At 40.3% G+C, this 17,702-nt stretch overlaps 1 protein-coding gene across 10 annotated transcripts in view; it reads right to left on the reverse strand.

The window, feature by feature from the left end:
- Positions 1 to 325: 325 nt before the first annotated feature.
- Positions 326 to 17,702, reverse strand: part of RAPGEF4 (Rap guanine nucleotide exchange factor 4) — a 144,586-nt gene continuing 127,209 nt past the window's right edge. For 9 of the 10 annotated variants that reach the window (XM_025152580.3, XM_025152579.3, XM_025152581.3 and 6 more), the window contains 6 exons: positions 14,173 to 14,263; positions 12,018 to 12,068; positions 11,317 to 11,404; positions 10,913 to 10,977; positions 3,083 to 3,137; positions 326 to 1,582 (listed from right to left, as the gene is read on the reverse strand). In XM_025152580.3, the coding sequence (XP_025008348.1) occupies positions 1,455 to 1,582; positions 3,083 to 3,137; positions 10,913 to 10,977; positions 11,317 to 11,404; positions 12,018 to 12,068; positions 14,173 to 14,263 (478 nt within the window). In that variant the 3' untranslated portion in view covers positions 326 to 1,454. Of the gene's footprint in view, positions 1,583 to 3,082; positions 3,138 to 10,912; positions 10,978 to 11,316; positions 11,405 to 11,657; positions 12,069 to 14,172; positions 14,264 to 17,702 lie in introns of those variants that run through there. The other variant, XR_005861769.2, reaches the window with a different exon arrangement.

Consider the following 17,702-nt stretch of genomic DNA (forward strand, 5'->3'; position numbering starts at 1 on the left):
AAACTTCTGAGTTAACTAAAATTAAGAATTCATCACTTCTTCATTTAAACCTTTCCACTGTAAATGGTTTCTGTCTTTACCTGGGAGCATCAGGTCCCTTCTTATCCTGAACGGGCTGGTGTTGAACTGCAGGGCTACAGCCCTGCCATGGCAGGGATGCATCGCACTGGGTTTATGGTGGTCATCTCTACCAGCACGGATGTGGACTACGTGCAGACTCAAGGCCCAGCAAAATACAAGTGAATTTACTTTACCTGCCAACAAGCAGCACTAGGACTTACACAGGAACGAAGCTGAAAGTGCAAATAAGGCCAGTGACCAAACCTTTCCGTCAATTATGTTTAATAAGGTACTGCGTGTTATTTACAGAAAACACATCACACAATTCCTACACGAGATGCTCACAAAGTATAAAGACAAAAGCTGCACTTGAGAACATGCTGAACAAAATAAACAAAACAGAATTATTTTTGCACAATGGCTATTACATAAATAAATATTTTAGAACATAATGAATTAATATTTATTTACAGTCTGTTGAAAGTGCAAAACAATTGGCTGAAAATTTAGATATTTGTAAATGCTTAAGACCAGAAAATACTTGTTAGCCAGCCAGTATTAATCATAGCTGAAGGTTCTGGTGTCCAGGAAACTATTCTCATGTAGTCTGTTTGTGCATATTGTGCTCATTTTGAACCAGTCTTTTGCTACGTTTATGTTATTGATGATTTTGACAGCCTTACTAATTCATAGTGGAATTTTGTAAAAACCTGATAGTTTAAAAAAAGAAGTAAAATGTAAACACAGAATAATCTAGTTATCATTCAAAATATTTTCAGTCCTGTCAGTTTTCTCAAGTGGCCACACTGCTTTAAGTAGGCAGTACAAATAACATTAGAATTTTTGCTTAGTATCTGCTATATTTCAAAGGGAAATTTTAAAGTATTCCCTGAATGGAATTGTACCTTGGACAATTCTCCCAAACCTCTGCTCTTTCATCAGATGCTTACATACATCTCATATTGAGGTCAACAGTAGCTGGGGAAGCAAAACTGTCAGTTCTTTCCTGACCTAGGCAAGAAATTATAAAACATACATTTTTAGTTAGAAAGAAAAAGGAAAAACACTAGCTCCCTTAGAAGTGTTAGGAGCCTTTTTTTGTGCATTTTAAACTGTTTTTCTTCTTCCCCTTTTTTAAAATCCATACAAAAATCATTTACTGCACTTTAAAATGAATTAATAGTACACAACATGGCCACCCTTACAGCTACAGTGCGTAAATTCTTTCTCAGCCAAAGTTCTCTGACAGGCAGTAGTACATTGTGCGTTGCCTAAGACCTTACAATATGTTTTTGCTTATTTTTGTAGTGGCAGTGCAGTTGCAGAGAAAGTGAAGTTCTTAACAAGTGACCTTGACAGGATAAAAGATCATTTCTCATCATTGCCTCCAATGTTTATGCCCGACGCGGCTCTAGTCGGTGAGACATCTGTGATAAAGTTCTCTGGTTGTCAATCACATTTAATTGCCTCACATAGCTCCGAACATCCTGATGGTTCTTATTAGCTAGGGCTGCGTCAGGATCTAGTGAAAGAGAAATGATGTAGGACTGATACACTTAAATGAACAAATGCCTGAACAGAATGCATAACTCATTACAAGCTGTCGCAGGAAGCACCAGATCCTGGTGAGTTAAAAAGAAAATATTTAGAAATCTCTCTCTTTGAAACCTTTCCTTCATATCTGATAGTCTTTCTGGTTACTGCCCCTACAAATTAACTTTTCCTCCCAGATATCTGTGGCTACATTTACTCGAATTGGTGGCTCTTGGTTACGGTTTTATACATCAGCTTACCTGTCAACAACTATAAATTCAGAAACTAACTAGCATGATTTAAAGCTTCTTGTTTGCTTTTGAACCAGCAGTGTTCACACTGGTTCAAAAACATATAATAGATTTAAGCGTCCTTTCATGAAATATTCCCATTTCTATCTCAGTATTAAATCCTTGTAACACTTAGTGGCTGCTTAGTGGCTGTCCCATTCAAGACTCAAAGTTTACCACCTATTTACAGTACTTAGTATAGCTGCATTGCAAGTACTCCTACAACATTATGAAATACCACTAACTTCCAGTTTGAGTATCTTCAGCCTCCCAGTGGACAGCTTACAATTTAATGAAATGTGTGGTAGGTAACTTAACAAACTTCTCCAATAGAAAGATACTGAAGCATCCACTACATAAATACCTGCCAAGCACAAGACTTAGATATGGTACATCTAACTACTGACATTTTGTTGTATCAAGTATAGCAAAAATCCATTTCAATTTCTCAATAACTTGTGAGGTGGAGGTCTCACTAGTGCTTAATGTATGGAAATTAAAAGACATAGAGCCAGAAAAAACTTGGGCTGGAAAAAAAGCTCCCTCGATATTCAAGAGTTATGCTTTGATACAGATAGAAAGAATAAAAATGTACTTTTTAGACTATCTATTCTGTTCTTTGAGAAGGAGAAGGGCTGCTGTGAGGCAAAGCAAACAAAGCACTGAGAAACACAGCGCCAGTGAGTCCAAGATGGGACAAGGCCTGCAGAGCAAGCCTGGCTGTCATACAGCGCCATCATCTTACCTGGCCCCACATAGGTTCAGATAATTACACTGACAAACAAGTTTTAAATTCATCACCTTAGGCAGTTATGTCATCCGTAATGTCATCTTTCTGGCCTGGTTTCCTACAAAAGCAGGGTTTATGCAAGCGAGCATCTTGCATCTATGTACATGCTTCTGTCTGCTGACCTCACTTCAACTGCTTCTGAGCCCAGTGGCTAATTTCAACCTGTTTAATTGGAGGGCTTTGTAGAGACCCCACAGAAACTTAGCTCCTTTGCATTCTTTGCAAAGAGATGGAGGAGAATGAGCTTATTGGAACTTTCAGAAGGACAGTTCACCCTGTGAAACATTAGAGGATCCAAACAGGGAAGATTAATTGGAAACCAGGCTCTTTCAATTCTGTTACACACAGACTGTAATTACTGTAGCTACTGATGGCAATGCTGACTGTGCAGATGTTGTAATACACTTACTGAAGGATTGACTTCGGCAGAACTTCACCGTCCTGACAGTGTTGGCAATCATGCGCTGGAAAGAAAAGATGGGATGCAATCAGGAAACAAGCACTGTATTTCATCATCATTCAAACGAAGCCCTAACTGCGCCTGTGTGTGAAGACATATGCCAATAAAAGAAGTCTTATGATTGAAAATATAATTTTAAGGTTGATATTCTCATACGTAGGGTGTGATTTACATTTACACAGGCTTTAAATGAGCATGAGTGTAATTTACATGTGCTCAGAAAGGCCTTTCCCTTACTTGGATGCCCTGCAAAATGCTTTAACTAAGGATAAAAATCAGCTCCTTCAATATGCATTTATTTGATACCATCTTTCCATGTTAAAAAGCAAAAGGAATATCACGTACAAATGGCTTGGAGTACGTGCACTTTTTCATTTTCAGACCATCAGCTCCTAACAGCAAAGACATTTCTCGAACACAGTCAGCAGCTAAACAGCTTTCATGTTTCATATCTGTTTGAGTTTGAAGTGGAGCCCTCCTTGGAAATGACAGTAAAAAATGACCAGATGAGAGCTACTTTCACCAATTCTCAAGCACGCTGAAATCACAGGTAGGAATGGACACGGTTAGCATTGTGGTTCTGGGCAGGTTTCATCAAACAAATATGTTAGTGTTAGCTTGCACAAGTGTATCTGTTCCAAATGAGAAGCAGATTCATTTTTGATGGATACTCCTACTGGCAATTCAAAAAAAAGCAGAATTCACTTCAGTCTTCTTTGGCTCTGCTTGCTCTTCAGTATGCATCGTTTCACTCACTCAAGTAAGAAACTGTTATTCAACATATTTTGCTCCGATAAATCAGATGCTATTTTGCAATAGTTTTTAAGAAGAAATGGTGCTAAGTCATAAAGCAAAACATTTCAGCTTTAATTCTGGACTGCAAGATTTTAACTGGCTTTTGTGATTAACAGCACCATCCACCAGTGCTGGCTACAATTATTTTTCACAATATTAAATAAATTGAAACTTTAACATAGCACACTCTCACAAGGCTGCTTCAGACCTACTTGAAATTTTGTGTGAGATTCAGAAGTTCTTACACAACAAAATGGTATATCTGTTACTAGCAAACAGTTAAACCTATATGCTCTTCAAAATTCATACACAATTATAATCTTAGGTGAAAGTGGTTAAATAAATATCAGTAGCATTCCAAGAATGGGAAGCACTAAAGTAAAACATTCCTTCCACACACACCGGATGAATAATCTTTGACATTTTAATGCATATTACATTCTTCTGGATTACACATTGTGTAATCAAATGAAATGCCAGCACTCTGAAGCTGATGTGAAAAATATAACACAAATTTATGAAAGATCATGGGAATTTGGATACGAGTCTGCTTACGTTGCTTCTAAAGTCATATGGATTTACATGTGGAAAATAAGCAGATTTCAAGTAAGAGTCACTTTCATAGTATGTTAATTTTCTTACTTCTTCAAGCCATTATTACTAAACAGATTTTCTAAGGCACTTATCTTGCAAACATTCTCATATGTGCTTAGCATTAAGCACGTGAATAAGCCCCATTGACTTTGATGGAACCTCTTAAATACTCAAGGATAAGCACCCATTATAATACTGGATTGAGACAGAACGCACTGCATATTACCGTGTTGGTTCTTCAAGTCTAACCCAATCAAAAAAAATCAAAACAACACGAACACGAAAACATGAATGTTTCATAACTCTGTGCTTTCATATTTGGCTCTGACTCTCATGTGTTGCTGTTATTTTGACATGTATTATTTCAAAAACCACTTCTCCAAAATAACTGCTTAAAGGGAAGATCATGAAGTTGGATTGGACCAGTCAACCTGATAAAGTCAAGTGTCTAACTAAAATGGGGAGCTTTCCTAAGTACAATTCATTCTCATGAGGATTTCTGGTGTTGCTTGATGTGCTTCCTAGTTGGGTCGTCAATATATACCCTAATTGTTAATATTGGTAAAGTTGTAGGTTTTGAAGCCTCGATTAATAATGCGCTTTGGAGCTAGGCAGTTTTTGATTAACTTATCATTAAGTTTCTCTGTTGAAAACTTATGTTTATCAAAAAGACTGTTCTGTGCAATAGTTTTACTCTTTGTGTCCTTTATGTGAGAAACAGTCATAACAGGTACTGGCAAGGAAAACAGAAATGACAGTGAACTCTTCTGACTTCTGGATTAGGGTTGAACTGTCTGGTCTCCATCAGTTGGCTGAAAGTTTTAATTTTAAGGAGTTAGTTTGCTTGTTCCTGGGGATAATCTTATTCAATCTGTGCATTCAGAACTATCCTGGCAATGACGAAACACAAAGGAATGAAGAAGTGGGTGTTATTGCAGAAAAAAATGGAGGAACTGTGGCCAGAAAATAACACTGCAACCAAACGGAGATTCTGGAGCATCGTATATCCTTCAAGATGTCCTTTCATATTGCTTTTTGCAAGAGCTGTTTCGCTATCTAATATAAACCCAAACTAGTTCCTCTTTGGAAGGTGTGAATTGGACAGAAAAGCAGCACATGAAGTGAATTTCCCTTTCTGAATCATGCAGATAAGTTGGATTCTCTTCTTTTGATGCAAGAAAACTGGAAACATAGGGAGAAAATGGTCAAATAGAAGTTTAATTGCCAGCTCTTTTTTTTTTTCTCTTCAGAGGATTACCTCTAGTCAATGGCTGCAAAAATAAACTTCTGTTTACTCACTGTGCTAAGAAAGACCATTATCAAAAAGCCATACAAGACTAAATATGTATCTTTCTGAAATAAATCAACTGCATAATATAACAACCAACTGCAACTACCAGCATGCTATATATACACAACAATATCCTTTCAAGTTTTATGCAGTCTGGAATAGTGGCAGCAGGCCAGCACATTATCTTCTAATCCATTCCAAACCGAGGTTTTTAAATGTTATACATATTCATATATGCCATAGAAAACTTGTAAGGGCTTTAGTCACACACTTTTTGCATAATCTTTATGTTCCAGAAATGAAAGAATGTTTGCCCTTTTTTGCATAAGGATCAGAGTGAGAATTCCCTTTTGTTCATCTCCACAAAACCTGAAAACCAATATGCACAGATTCTCTAATCCTCATTTCACACCTGAAGGGTGAAGAAGTTTGACAAAAAGAAGAATCGGTGACCAGCATCATGGCACTGCCTTGTGCTGTCATGGAAGGTCAGCGGTTTCAGAGCTCTTTTGTGACTTCTGCTCCCTCTACAGGTGCCGTTTCTGAGATGCTGCACAGTCATGCTACATGGAGATTGTGCCAGGGAAAGTTCAGGCTGTCTGGTGATTTGAGAAATGGCATCAGTAAAGTTCCTAAATAACTGCATCTTCCCTCTATGAATACAAAATTCAGTAGTGGCAGTTAGATTGCAGGACTGTACAACCAAGATGGGGAAAAAAGTGTGTAGGCAAGAAGAAAGAAAAATTGTATAAAGTATTGCCTGTCTTAAGGAGAATCACGTCCATTAACTTCCTCACCTTCCTCTCCCTTCTTCCCCTGGAAAGACATCATCTTAAGAAAAGGCTTTTTTGTGTGTGTGTAAATATGAATAGTTATAAAAGCAGTGTGACTTATATGTAATATGTTACCATCTACATATTAGTGCCTTACAGGTTGCAAGTTTTCCCACTTCCGTTGATATTATACAGTTTAGAGGAACTAATACAACTGACAGCTTTTTGGGGGGGTTCTTTTTCATGTGAAAAGAGGGCCATTAATGGAGCTAAAAGACAAATGTGTATTCCAAGCCATACATTGTTTGCTATCTACGATCTTCTATCATACTTTCACCTGCTTGCAGATCTCAAAATACTCTCAACCTGCCAAACTACAACTGCAGCGTTCAGAAATTTTACAAGCCTATTCATTCCTCAGTCCTCTACAACAGCTAATCTTTCAGTTTGCACAGATATGGGTCTCATAAAGCACCACTTATAACTAACAGCTACTACCAAGTTATTAGTGGAGAAAAGATGCAGGTAGTTTTTACCATACAAGGTCAAAGAGAATGCAGAAGGCATATTTAAGCAACACTTGTCTCTATCAGCTTTTTACTGTGAGACAAGGAGAAGAACTTCAGTATTGCTCTAAAACAATGTCTTTTTTGGTACTGAAGACAAACCTCTTACAAAACACTTATACTACTAATAGCAGTAATTTATTCTGTCTACTTACGTACAAAAGTGCAAGTAACGTGTTTCAGGCTGGATTTTAAGGGCAAATTCTCATTTCTTCTATCTCCCTGCCTCCTTGCTTCATGAAACAAAGTGGCATGGCAAAAAGCACAGCAAATACAAAGAGCATACATATTTCTGATGCATTAAATATTGCTTGCCCACATCACATACAGACTACCTGGGTCAGCTTACAAACTTCCCTGTTCGCACATAACCGTGGCTCTGTCACACATGGCATTCTGTTCCCTGGTTTACCTTCCCTAACTCCTGCTCCTCACAGCCTCCCCCAGATAAGAGACTTCTGTGGGGATCAGGAGATGGGGATTGGGAAGAAGGAGCAGATAGTCACAAAGATAGCAGCAGGTAATACTTGGCGATGCTCTGTGGAGCAGTGTCCCCTCAATGTTGTCAATACCACAGTTTTGCCACTGCACCTCTGAAAAGACTGATTCGCAGAGAAGTGCAGCAGGAAAAATTGGACTTGATTCCTTTCCCTTCTAGTCTGACTTTCTGAAAACAAACAGACAAAGTAGGCTAATGTGTTTAACATCAATCTGTTCTCCCCTTCTCCTCGGAATAATTTTGTCAAATTTGAGAAAAAGCCCAAAGCTTCAATCATAAGGAAGTTCCTACCAATTCTCTGTGAAAACAGATAGCTGTGGAGAAGGATCACGTAAAGGGCCTCTTCTGTCTCCTTTAGGGAAAAGGCTGTAAGTTCCTATGTTATGACAGAAGCCTATTCATGCAGAATTCCCCAGCCATGAAGAAAGCACACAAGCCCCAGCCATAAGGAAAGCTCCGAGCAGAGCTCAGGCAACCATGGTACAAAAACTCTGAGGAAATCAGGCCTCACAGTTCCTGGCACTCGTGGAACTCCTGGCTCAGACACTGCCTGACAGCTCCTGCATGTTTCAAGATGCATCGTTTAATATAAACAACAGCAGGAACATCAGGAAACATAAGAGATTTAAAGGAAGCTTCGGTTTCAGCTGAAGGATGTCACCAGATCAAACTTCTACTTTTGGCTGCCAGTTACAGGAATAAAGTTGTCAGCAGCACATCAGCTGTCGGAATCAGAGCTCTGTGGTGAGAATGCAGATACAATGCCAGAGGCTGTTCTCAGTTTCATCACTGCTTACACGAGAGATGGAGGGACTCATCTCCTACAGCAGAAAATGGCACCACCAGTGGGAACTACCTGGAAAGTTTTATTCATAAATTTAAGCAAGCATCAAAGTTAAGATCAAGGGAAATCATTCTGTAAAGAATGAAGATGTTTTAGGCAGATCAGTAATAGAACCGTTCCTAGCAATATTTAGAGATATCTCCATTTGGAACAGAATAGCATGCACCAGAACAAACATGCAGAAATGACAAAAAGCAGGTCATGATTCCTGTGATGAAATCTGGTTTCTACTTTTCTCCTGAAAAGAGCAGAATAACATCACAGAACTACTTTGAGTTTACACTTGTTAAAGAGAACACACTTTATCTGAGAGTTGTCTGGCTGAGCGGTCTTGTCTTGTTTTCACTAGTTAATATCTGGCAATTATTTGTGGGTATGACTGTTGTAAGCTTAACATAAGTAGGCAGTAGTGACTGAGTTTTAACAGTAGGTCTATTTTTTGTTTGACCTGATGGCACACGCAAAAACCTAAAAACTGCCAGGCTCACATTAGGGTTTGAATGAGTTATGTTAGTGGAACCCAAACACATGCTGTTTTGAGGAGCTAAGTGTAGAGAGAAGCAGTAGACACAAGCAGAATAGCCAGTAAAGAGTATTAAAAACACAAAATATACGCCTGTAATAAGGCCTGGAGAAAAAGAAGAAAGAGCCTTTAGGTAAGGTACTAACTCAAGAAGGGCTTAGAGGTCTGAGCAAGGAGAACATTCTTTGCCCTGCCGTGTGGTGGAACATGAGATATTTTGATTCTTTGAAAAATAAATGGCATCAAAAATAAAACAACTGAACTTCAGTTTCCTCTCCTAAGTGAAATAGTTGAAGCTCAGATTACTGATCAAAACAGGTAATAGTATATTCATTCAGTATACAATTCTGTTCCAAACCTTTGGGTGCTACTAGTAAAACTACGTTCTGGTTTGTTTCTGGTTCTACTTTGAAGATAAAAGTATATGTGCAGATATGGGTGAAAAGGGCAGATCTGCAGCAGCCTACGTATAGGTCAGTTTAAGCTTACAAGTTTCACTCTTGGTCCTGGGACATGTAAGTAGGCCAAGCAAGGTAGAGAAGCAGTGACTTAAATGGTTACAACAATACAGTTACCATCTCCATAGGTTGGCAGTGCTCCAGTCAAGTCTGAGATCCCTTTGTGTTACCACAAATACTTCTCATCTACACTTATTTATATTTATCTGTCTAGCAAGAATAGGCAGTCTAGGAAAAAGTCATTTTCCCCAGGCAGAAAAGCTCAGGGCCTTAGGAAGGAATTGTTAACAGAGTCTGCATATGCAATTACATATTTCATTACTGAAAAGTGAGGTCAGGCCCTTACGCAGGCATTAGTACAACCATTCACACACATGACAGTCTCAGCTAAGTAGAATGGTATTTCCACCGTAGGACAGTTCTTGGAACTAGAGAATAATATCTTATGAGAAGAGTTTACTCATTGATAATCACTTTTCTATGAAGCTTTCTAAAGAGCTGAAAGTTCTCATTTTTTTTCCCTTTGGAGGAAGATCACAGTTCAGGATACTACTTTGGAGTGCAGTGGATGTGGTTACTGCAGTACTTAAAACAAGTAGACACAGGTGCCACAGCAGATAAGGTCTAGCACTTCTGAATGGAGTTAAACTGCAGAAACAGAAAGTCAAGGTTTGGTTTTGCAGTGTGGTTGCTCATAGTTGAGCATGGCTAACCCTGGGAACTCAGATCTACGTACCATTAATCACATTAATTGAGAATGTGGTCTTAGTAGCCAAGAAAATTTCTTCTCACTACTGAGAAACTTGAGTTTCAATCAAGATCTCTCCTGTGGGAACTTGCCTGCCTGCAGTTTTGACAGTGTTTGAAATGATGAGAGCTTATTTAAAATAAATAAAATTAAAAAAAAAAAATCAAACCTATTGTCACTGATCTCTCTCCAGTATGACAGCAAACAAGTCATAGAAGACTCTTTCCACTTGTTAAAGTGGAAATAAGATGTGCATGTTCTGTATTAAAGCTCCTTTCACTCTCTGAGGAGCAATGCAGAACTGCCCCAGCCCGAGGCAGTTCAGTCTTGTTTGAAGGAACAGCAGTTAAATCACAGCATGGTCTCAAACTGGCTGTTAAAAGCCGCCTCTAACAGCTCTGCTTCCTGTCTCTGCTGCTGCCTCTCCTAGGAAACATTCTGGCTGTGTACGGCTCAGTGGGCAGTTTCTTTTCTACCTGCATGAGGTTTTCCATCCAGAGACGCAGAGGGCGCAGGCTCCGTGCACAACGCGCTATTGCTGCCGGCTCTGGGTGCTGCCTTCCCTTTCTGTGGCCCTAGAAGTCACTGCTGCGAAATTCACTCGTGAAGAGATGAATAAGAAGGGTTGCTTTTTCTGTTGTTTTAAATTTTCAACCCACAACCATCATTTCCGAAACGCAATACATACCATCTTTTCGAAGTTTACTAGATTGTCAGTGAGTGTCTTATTTCCCTCATGAGTAAACGTCATGTCTGTATGGGAATAAAAGACGTGTTAAAGCCCATAACCGAATCGTGGCATACAAAACAACAGAACATTTTACCTATTCCTTACAACAATCAAAGCAGCTATAAAAGTAAAACATTTAGGCTTTCATTTACAGCATTTCTGAGGCTAGTAAAATTGAGGTATAATATTCAGATGCACCAAAGCAGTTTTTCCTGACTCTGTGTCACACTTTTTATAATGGAAAAAGATCATACCCCACACTGAGATTGATTTTTGCTTTTTCTCGCTGCTTTTTACTCTGACTCTTCAAGTATTTGACAAATAGCTTTCAAGTTAATAATTCTGGCAGCATACAAGCTTACCTTTTATAAGCAGAGGCATGAAAGGAATTATCGGAGGATCCAATTTAGCTACAGTTAGTCTGTAGGCCCTATGGTTTCTTGATGGATCCTTAAGAAAAAAATCAAATAATTAGTAATATGCATGATTACACGTATTAAGACACTGTATGCATTCATTTAGGTGCCGTGGCATTTATTAAAGTCATCGTTTTCTCTTGCAGCTTTAAAAGTGCATCTGCAAGCTAAGCCTTTTATCATTTTCCCATTCAGTTTACGCGCCGCACACAAACATTTCTTATGCCAAATAGCAAGGTAAGAGCTGATTACGAAAAAGTTGTTTATAAAAGGACCAAACATTTTACCTCCTTCGCTGCAGCTGCAGAGCCAGCACTGCATATGCTGTAACATTAAATGTATTGCCTGGAAAAATTCAGGTTGTAAAATAAAATTTCCCATATGTGCTATCAGAAAACATGCGATAAAGCATTTCTGAGATTCCCAGATTAACTCTGAGTGATACATACGTTCTCTCAGAGTAGGTTCCTAAGAGTATAATTTATTAGTCATACATACTTGTTTTAGCAGCTCTAAAATGGGATCATAAACTTCTTAAAGTCAAACAAGGGCATATAAAATGTTCTGAATCAAGGAATTCAAATCAGTTACTCAGAAACTGAATTAGCTCAGATTGTGCACAGAATAAGGGATCTATTGCTATTCACCATTAAGCTTTCAAATTCTGCATAGATCTTCTTGAACTTGCTTGGAAGTTTCTGTTAATAAAAACAAAAATAGCAAAACTTAATTAAATCCAATTTGTACGGTAATTTTACTGTAAATGCTGGTTCCTTCTACAACGCCCTAAGTCAGGAAAGTGCTCTTTTTGCCAGATATTTCTAACAATGTGCTAATCTAAAATACAACATGTCTCCTAGCAACCAGATTATAAATAGAGACGGGACCAGCCATGAAACCTGCATCCTGATCTAAATCCCAACTTCAGTGTACTCCTATGGGATGTTCAGATTCAGATATTTGTTTGGTTCACATTGCAATCACTGAATTCAGAATGGCAGTGAAAGTTAAGCGGGTGGCTCCAGGACGTTCTATCTCAAAATATAAATTAAACACAGCTTGTGAAGGGGTGGCTCGGCTTCAGTATTCATACCTACAAGGAACTGCCCTCACAACGTTCAAGTCCACCCCTAGGCATTTCCAGAAGGTTTTCTGGCCAATACATCAGCATTCTTGATGTGCCCAGCAGTCTCTACTGCTTTCTAGGCTATAAATTAATGAATAGACTTTAGTCCACAATACCTGCACTTGTAAATATGGCCAGTTGGTTGCACAGCAAATAGTGTGAAATAGGTGTTAGTAAATATTTTTCCCTCTCGTACTATTTTAGACATATTAAATGATATTTTTCTATAAAGACAATAAGATGTGTTACAAATTATTCAGAGATCAGAGCAACTTTTTATGCACACTCAGACGATGTCAGCTTTCTTGTTTTGATAAACTACTATTGGCAGCGAGCAACATTAAAAATTAAGAGACTTTATAGTGCAGAGATGATTTTTTTCAATACTTCCTACATTTAGAGTGTGTGCCCTAGCAAGATATTTACAGTGTGCCACAGCAAGGGCCTAATTTTTAATGATGTGTGTGAACAACTGTCTGCCTACTTTGCATATGCATGCAGATTAGGTATTTGTGAAATAAGTGGTATAATTGGACATTTGCACCTGCAAATATCTAATTTGTGCATGCAACTAATGTAAATGCATGACAATACAGCAAAAATCAGGTCTTTAGATGTTTGGATTTTAGCATAATCTATACACGTATAAGGTTTAAAAATCAAGCTGCAGAGATTCTCCTGGCAAACTGACTGACTGCCCTACACAAGCAGTGTGATAACATTTGCTGAGCTCAGGTTCGCTAACACTAACAGATGACATCCACTTCAGACTGCTGAGGTAACTCCAGGTACCTCTTTTGTCTTCATACAGCGCCTGTACTGCCACAGCTCTCCCAACTATTCCTCTCTCTACCCACGAATGAAAGGTCACTATTTTGTGAAACTGATCTGCAAATCTTTGATTTCAGTGCTGACTGTATACACTGCTTGCAACACACACTAGCGCAGATCGGGCTGGTGCCTTCTCAGGTGTGTTAGTTTGAACTCCTATTTCAGACCACTTCTTCAGGTGTTCAAATCCTGGTCTCAGTTGCATCATGCCAACTATTTCCGTTTCTAATGAAGGAAATACACACACATTCAGATCTGCACTGCTTTTGACAACCAGAATGTTCCTAGGGGTTACACGTGTTTACTGCCTCATCCCGCTGGACACGGTGCCCTTTCTGGATACTGACAAAGAAAAGAACAAAGCTACAGAAACAAGTGGAAGCTCTGAGAGGGAAGCCCACACTGACAGCAATCGAGGGGACATACCAGAGAGAAAAACAGAACCCATGTGTTATTAGGGTAACAGAGTCCATATAGAGATCTGAAAATAATACATACAAATAGAGGATGCATTTTAGAGAACAGCATACGAGTGATCTCAACAGATGGCCAGTAAAGTCAGCGATGGGATGCGCTGATGTAAGAGGCTGCATTGCTTATCCTGTTGGGCAATGCAGTTAATAAAGCTGGTGCTGTCACACTTGTTAACTGCTTGTGAGCACTGAGCACACCTACGGGTATACTGCCTCACCAATACAAATTATCACCCTAAGCTGAAGGCTTCTGCTCAGGACCTGAATAATTAGGGCTAGCATTTCCAGTAATAAAGACCTAACACGTTTTTGCTAACTAAAAGCAGAAATACCAGTCAAACTCCTTGGAATTGGGCTGTAGCTAGGACTTACCTCCCATGTCAGTGACAGACGGCTCACGGCAACATTACTCAGTCCCATAATAATAGCGAAAAAGGAATTCAGATTTTTGTATTCTTTACAGCTGAAACACAAAGTTTTAAGTTGTAAGCATCAGTGGGAACAGATGTACACAAGACAACCTGAAGGGAGCTGAGCCCACACATCCAACATAAATCTGAGAGGAGCCTCGCAGCCCTGACCAGCAACGCACCATTGCTCTGCTGTGGGATTAATTCACCACACTGTGAGGCTCCTTTCCTCTCTCTCCTAAAACAACCTCCTGCTCCTACTTCACTGCGCGCCAGCATCTGCAAGGACATTAAAGGAGTCTCTGAAGTTCCTTCCCATCCAGAAGGACAGTATCGGATTTGGGCTCAACTCAGACCCCAGAAATACCAGTGCTTCACGATCCCATTTGCAGAAGAACTTGCTGACAGCTTCTGAGAACAGCTATGAATGCTTGAGGCTGTCCCTAGAAGATCTTCCTTGCAGTTTACAAGGGCACTGAGTCTTTTAAAGAGAAGACCAGCTGTCTTCAGATGCCTGTGTGTCAATGATTTCTTGCTGCGTATGGCTTCTAAGTAGTGCTTGTATATTCTGGAACTTTTTAGGATACTTCAGGCAACGAACTACCTTTTGCTACCAGCATCATTAATGAGGTCCAGGGCAGTAGGAGCTCTGGGTCAACCTTTATCCGTAATGCAATGCAGAATTGTTGTTACCAGCTAGAAAAGCTGGGGAATGTAACTATTATGGAAGATTCAGTACACCATATGCAGGAGTGGGCACAGTCAAGCTCTGACAGGAGCAGCTCATACACTTCATACAGCTCCTTGACTGCGAGTGCACTGCGTGGCTCATTTACTCAATGGGGAGGGAAGACAGAGAATAAAGCCACACAGATCTGTGTCTTGCGAGGTTCCCGCAAATAACTTGCTGTTTTCCACAACTAATTCCCAAAATCTGATTTCAGAATCTCAGTCTCTGCTTCTTTTGCTGTTTTCCAAGAAAGCTTCCACAAGATTTGAACTGCATTTCTCAGATGGTTTGAGAATTTTAATTAACTGCTGACACTCAGCTCCTCTGCGGCATCCTCAGCTCCACATAAAATTAGTACAATCATCATATGCTACTGTCTGACTCTGTAAACGCCACATCAGCTCTGCTCTTTCTGTCCCTCTGTTTCACCAGACTTGATGTATTGAGGAGGTGAGTCCTTTAGATCTGGGCCTCTCTTGTGTCTGCCCTGCGTGAGCACTGAGCATATGAAAAAACCTCTCCCCACCTGATGGTCTGCATGTAGGATGGTCTGCTGCACCCTCAGATCTTCTGGCAGAGCTGCTCACACAAATTCTCCCACGTCAGATTAGGGACAGCCAAGCAAGATTAGTGAAGATAAGCTGAAATGCTAAAGCTACTCCAACTTAATGTGACTAGAGCAGGTTAGGGAGTGCCTTGTTAGTGGATCTGAGGGGAGATAAGGATGAAAAGCAACCAGGATAGGTTGTCAGTGATAAGCTCTTCCCTAAGCACAACTAAATCCAGAAAAGGAGATTTGTCTGCAGTTTGCAACACTGAGAATAAATTCTGGCATAGTAAAAATAATTACTAGCACACATCAGTAGTGCTCAAATGCAGGCAGCTGCAAATCTGTCTGCAATATGTAATTTGAATTTATCTTTCATTCTGAAAAGGAAAAGTTTGCTAAATATCCTGTTAAGCAATGCCATTTGACTAAGTCCCTGCTAGAATCAGTCTAGGTTTAAGATTCTGTGTACCAAATGTTCTATAAACTCTGCGGGCTCTACACTGAATAGCTTAGTTCCAAATAGAGGAACACTGTAATGAGAAACAGTGCAGCATGGCACCACTGGCAGCGGTGCATATATTCTGCCTGCAAAATGTCAGTAAGTGGGTTTTCCAAAGCACCACGGTGTGTTTGGAGCAGAGGTCCCTCAGCTCCCAGAAAGAACTGTATTGGAAACATCTTTGCATTAGTACAAATTGTCAACATGCATATAAACATGCACTCTTGTCTCCAACACAAACGTGGTTAAAACCTCTCAGTACTTACACGAGCAGATTCATTTTATTATCTCCGCACACACACACACACTTAAAAAATTTCTTAGAGGCTCCTTGGGCTTACAACACGTGTGTGCATGGAAAGAACTATTTTCAAAAACTAGGTGAAAGTGTCTGAGTGTAGTGATGCACAGGAAGGTTTCTAAATAGCCTGTGGGTGTATCTGCAAAGAGGAACTACAGACAGTGCCTGTGGCTATCCATAAAACTTTGTGCAAGTACTTCCTAGAAGGCCTTCCGAATGCAATTGCTGTGGGAAGAACTCACTACAGGAAACACAGTGTGCTTCTTCTCATTGTTTCAAAGTTTGATCCTACAATGGCTGGAGGAAAGAGATGAACCTGGTAACCTCCACATCCTTTCCCAGCAGATGTAAAGGTAACAACAGCTTCTGGAACTGACAGCACGTGTGCACAGCACTGGGAGCCAGGGCTTGGCACCAGGCAGCACACGGCACAGGGTGTGCTGGGGCAGATACAGAGCGGTGTGCCTCATGCAGTGGTATCTGGGCCCCCGTCACAGAATCGAAACAGGGCTCTCAACAACTGCTATCTTTGAAAATTGGTACGTGCAAGGCATCTTGTTACCACCAGCCACGCGAGATGAATCGTGCAGCACTGAGCTGCATCAAGCACTTTTGTAATGAGCCTCGTAGTTCCAGGTAGGGTAAAGGTCTCAAGGGTCTTCACAAGCAAAGCTTCCTTACGGATCTTGCCTGGAGGCCTGGGCCCCCAGCTGCTGATTCAGTTCCTTGGCTTTCTCTCCCCTCAGACTCAGGTGCAGTGTTTGTTTTAGGCATGCTACAGCACTTGTTACTACAGCAGCCCCGCGCCGGGGGCAAGAGCCTGGCAGAACTTCCCAGTGCTTTTCCTGCCCTGCGGTCAGACCTGCCTGCTCCATCTGTGCTTCGGCAGATCTTGTGCTTTGGCTTTCTCTGCAACCAGGAGACAAAGAGGACTCGGCAGAGCAAGCCACTTTTAGCTATTTATTTTTAGCATTGTAGTGATACCAGAAACATGGAAGTAAACAGGAGGTTGTCAAGCTGTTGTAAATAGCATAGGGCTAAAGTCATGACGCTGAGGAACCCACTGGCTAGGGCGGCTTATTAAGAAGATATTTAGCTGTATTTTTCAGGTACTTGATTTCAAGTGTTTATGGAAATGACTACTGTATCTCAATTTCCCATATTTCAACATTTCCCTGCTACACGCCTCTGAGCTCAGCAAAGGCCCCCGCTCCCTGTGCTGTGCGCGGCTGCCACTGCCCTCTCCCGGCCGTGAGATCATGGAATCTTATTTTTAGAAACTGAAGAGGTAAATGCTGTTCACTGTTCTGCACAGAAACCCGATCCTGCATGCGCACTACCAGGTTCTGAAAGTCTTCAGCTTCACGGAACCCCGCGCCGCCAGAGGGCCCAAAGCAGCTCCCAGGAAGGAA

Source organism: Gallus gallus, chromosome 7 (genome assembly GCF_016699485.2).
Source record: "Gallus gallus isolate bGalGal1 chromosome 7, bGalGal1.mat.broiler.GRCg7b, whole genome shotgun sequence".
NCBI classification, from domain to species: domain Eukaryota; kingdom Metazoa; phylum Chordata; class Aves; order Galliformes; family Phasianidae; genus Gallus; species Gallus gallus.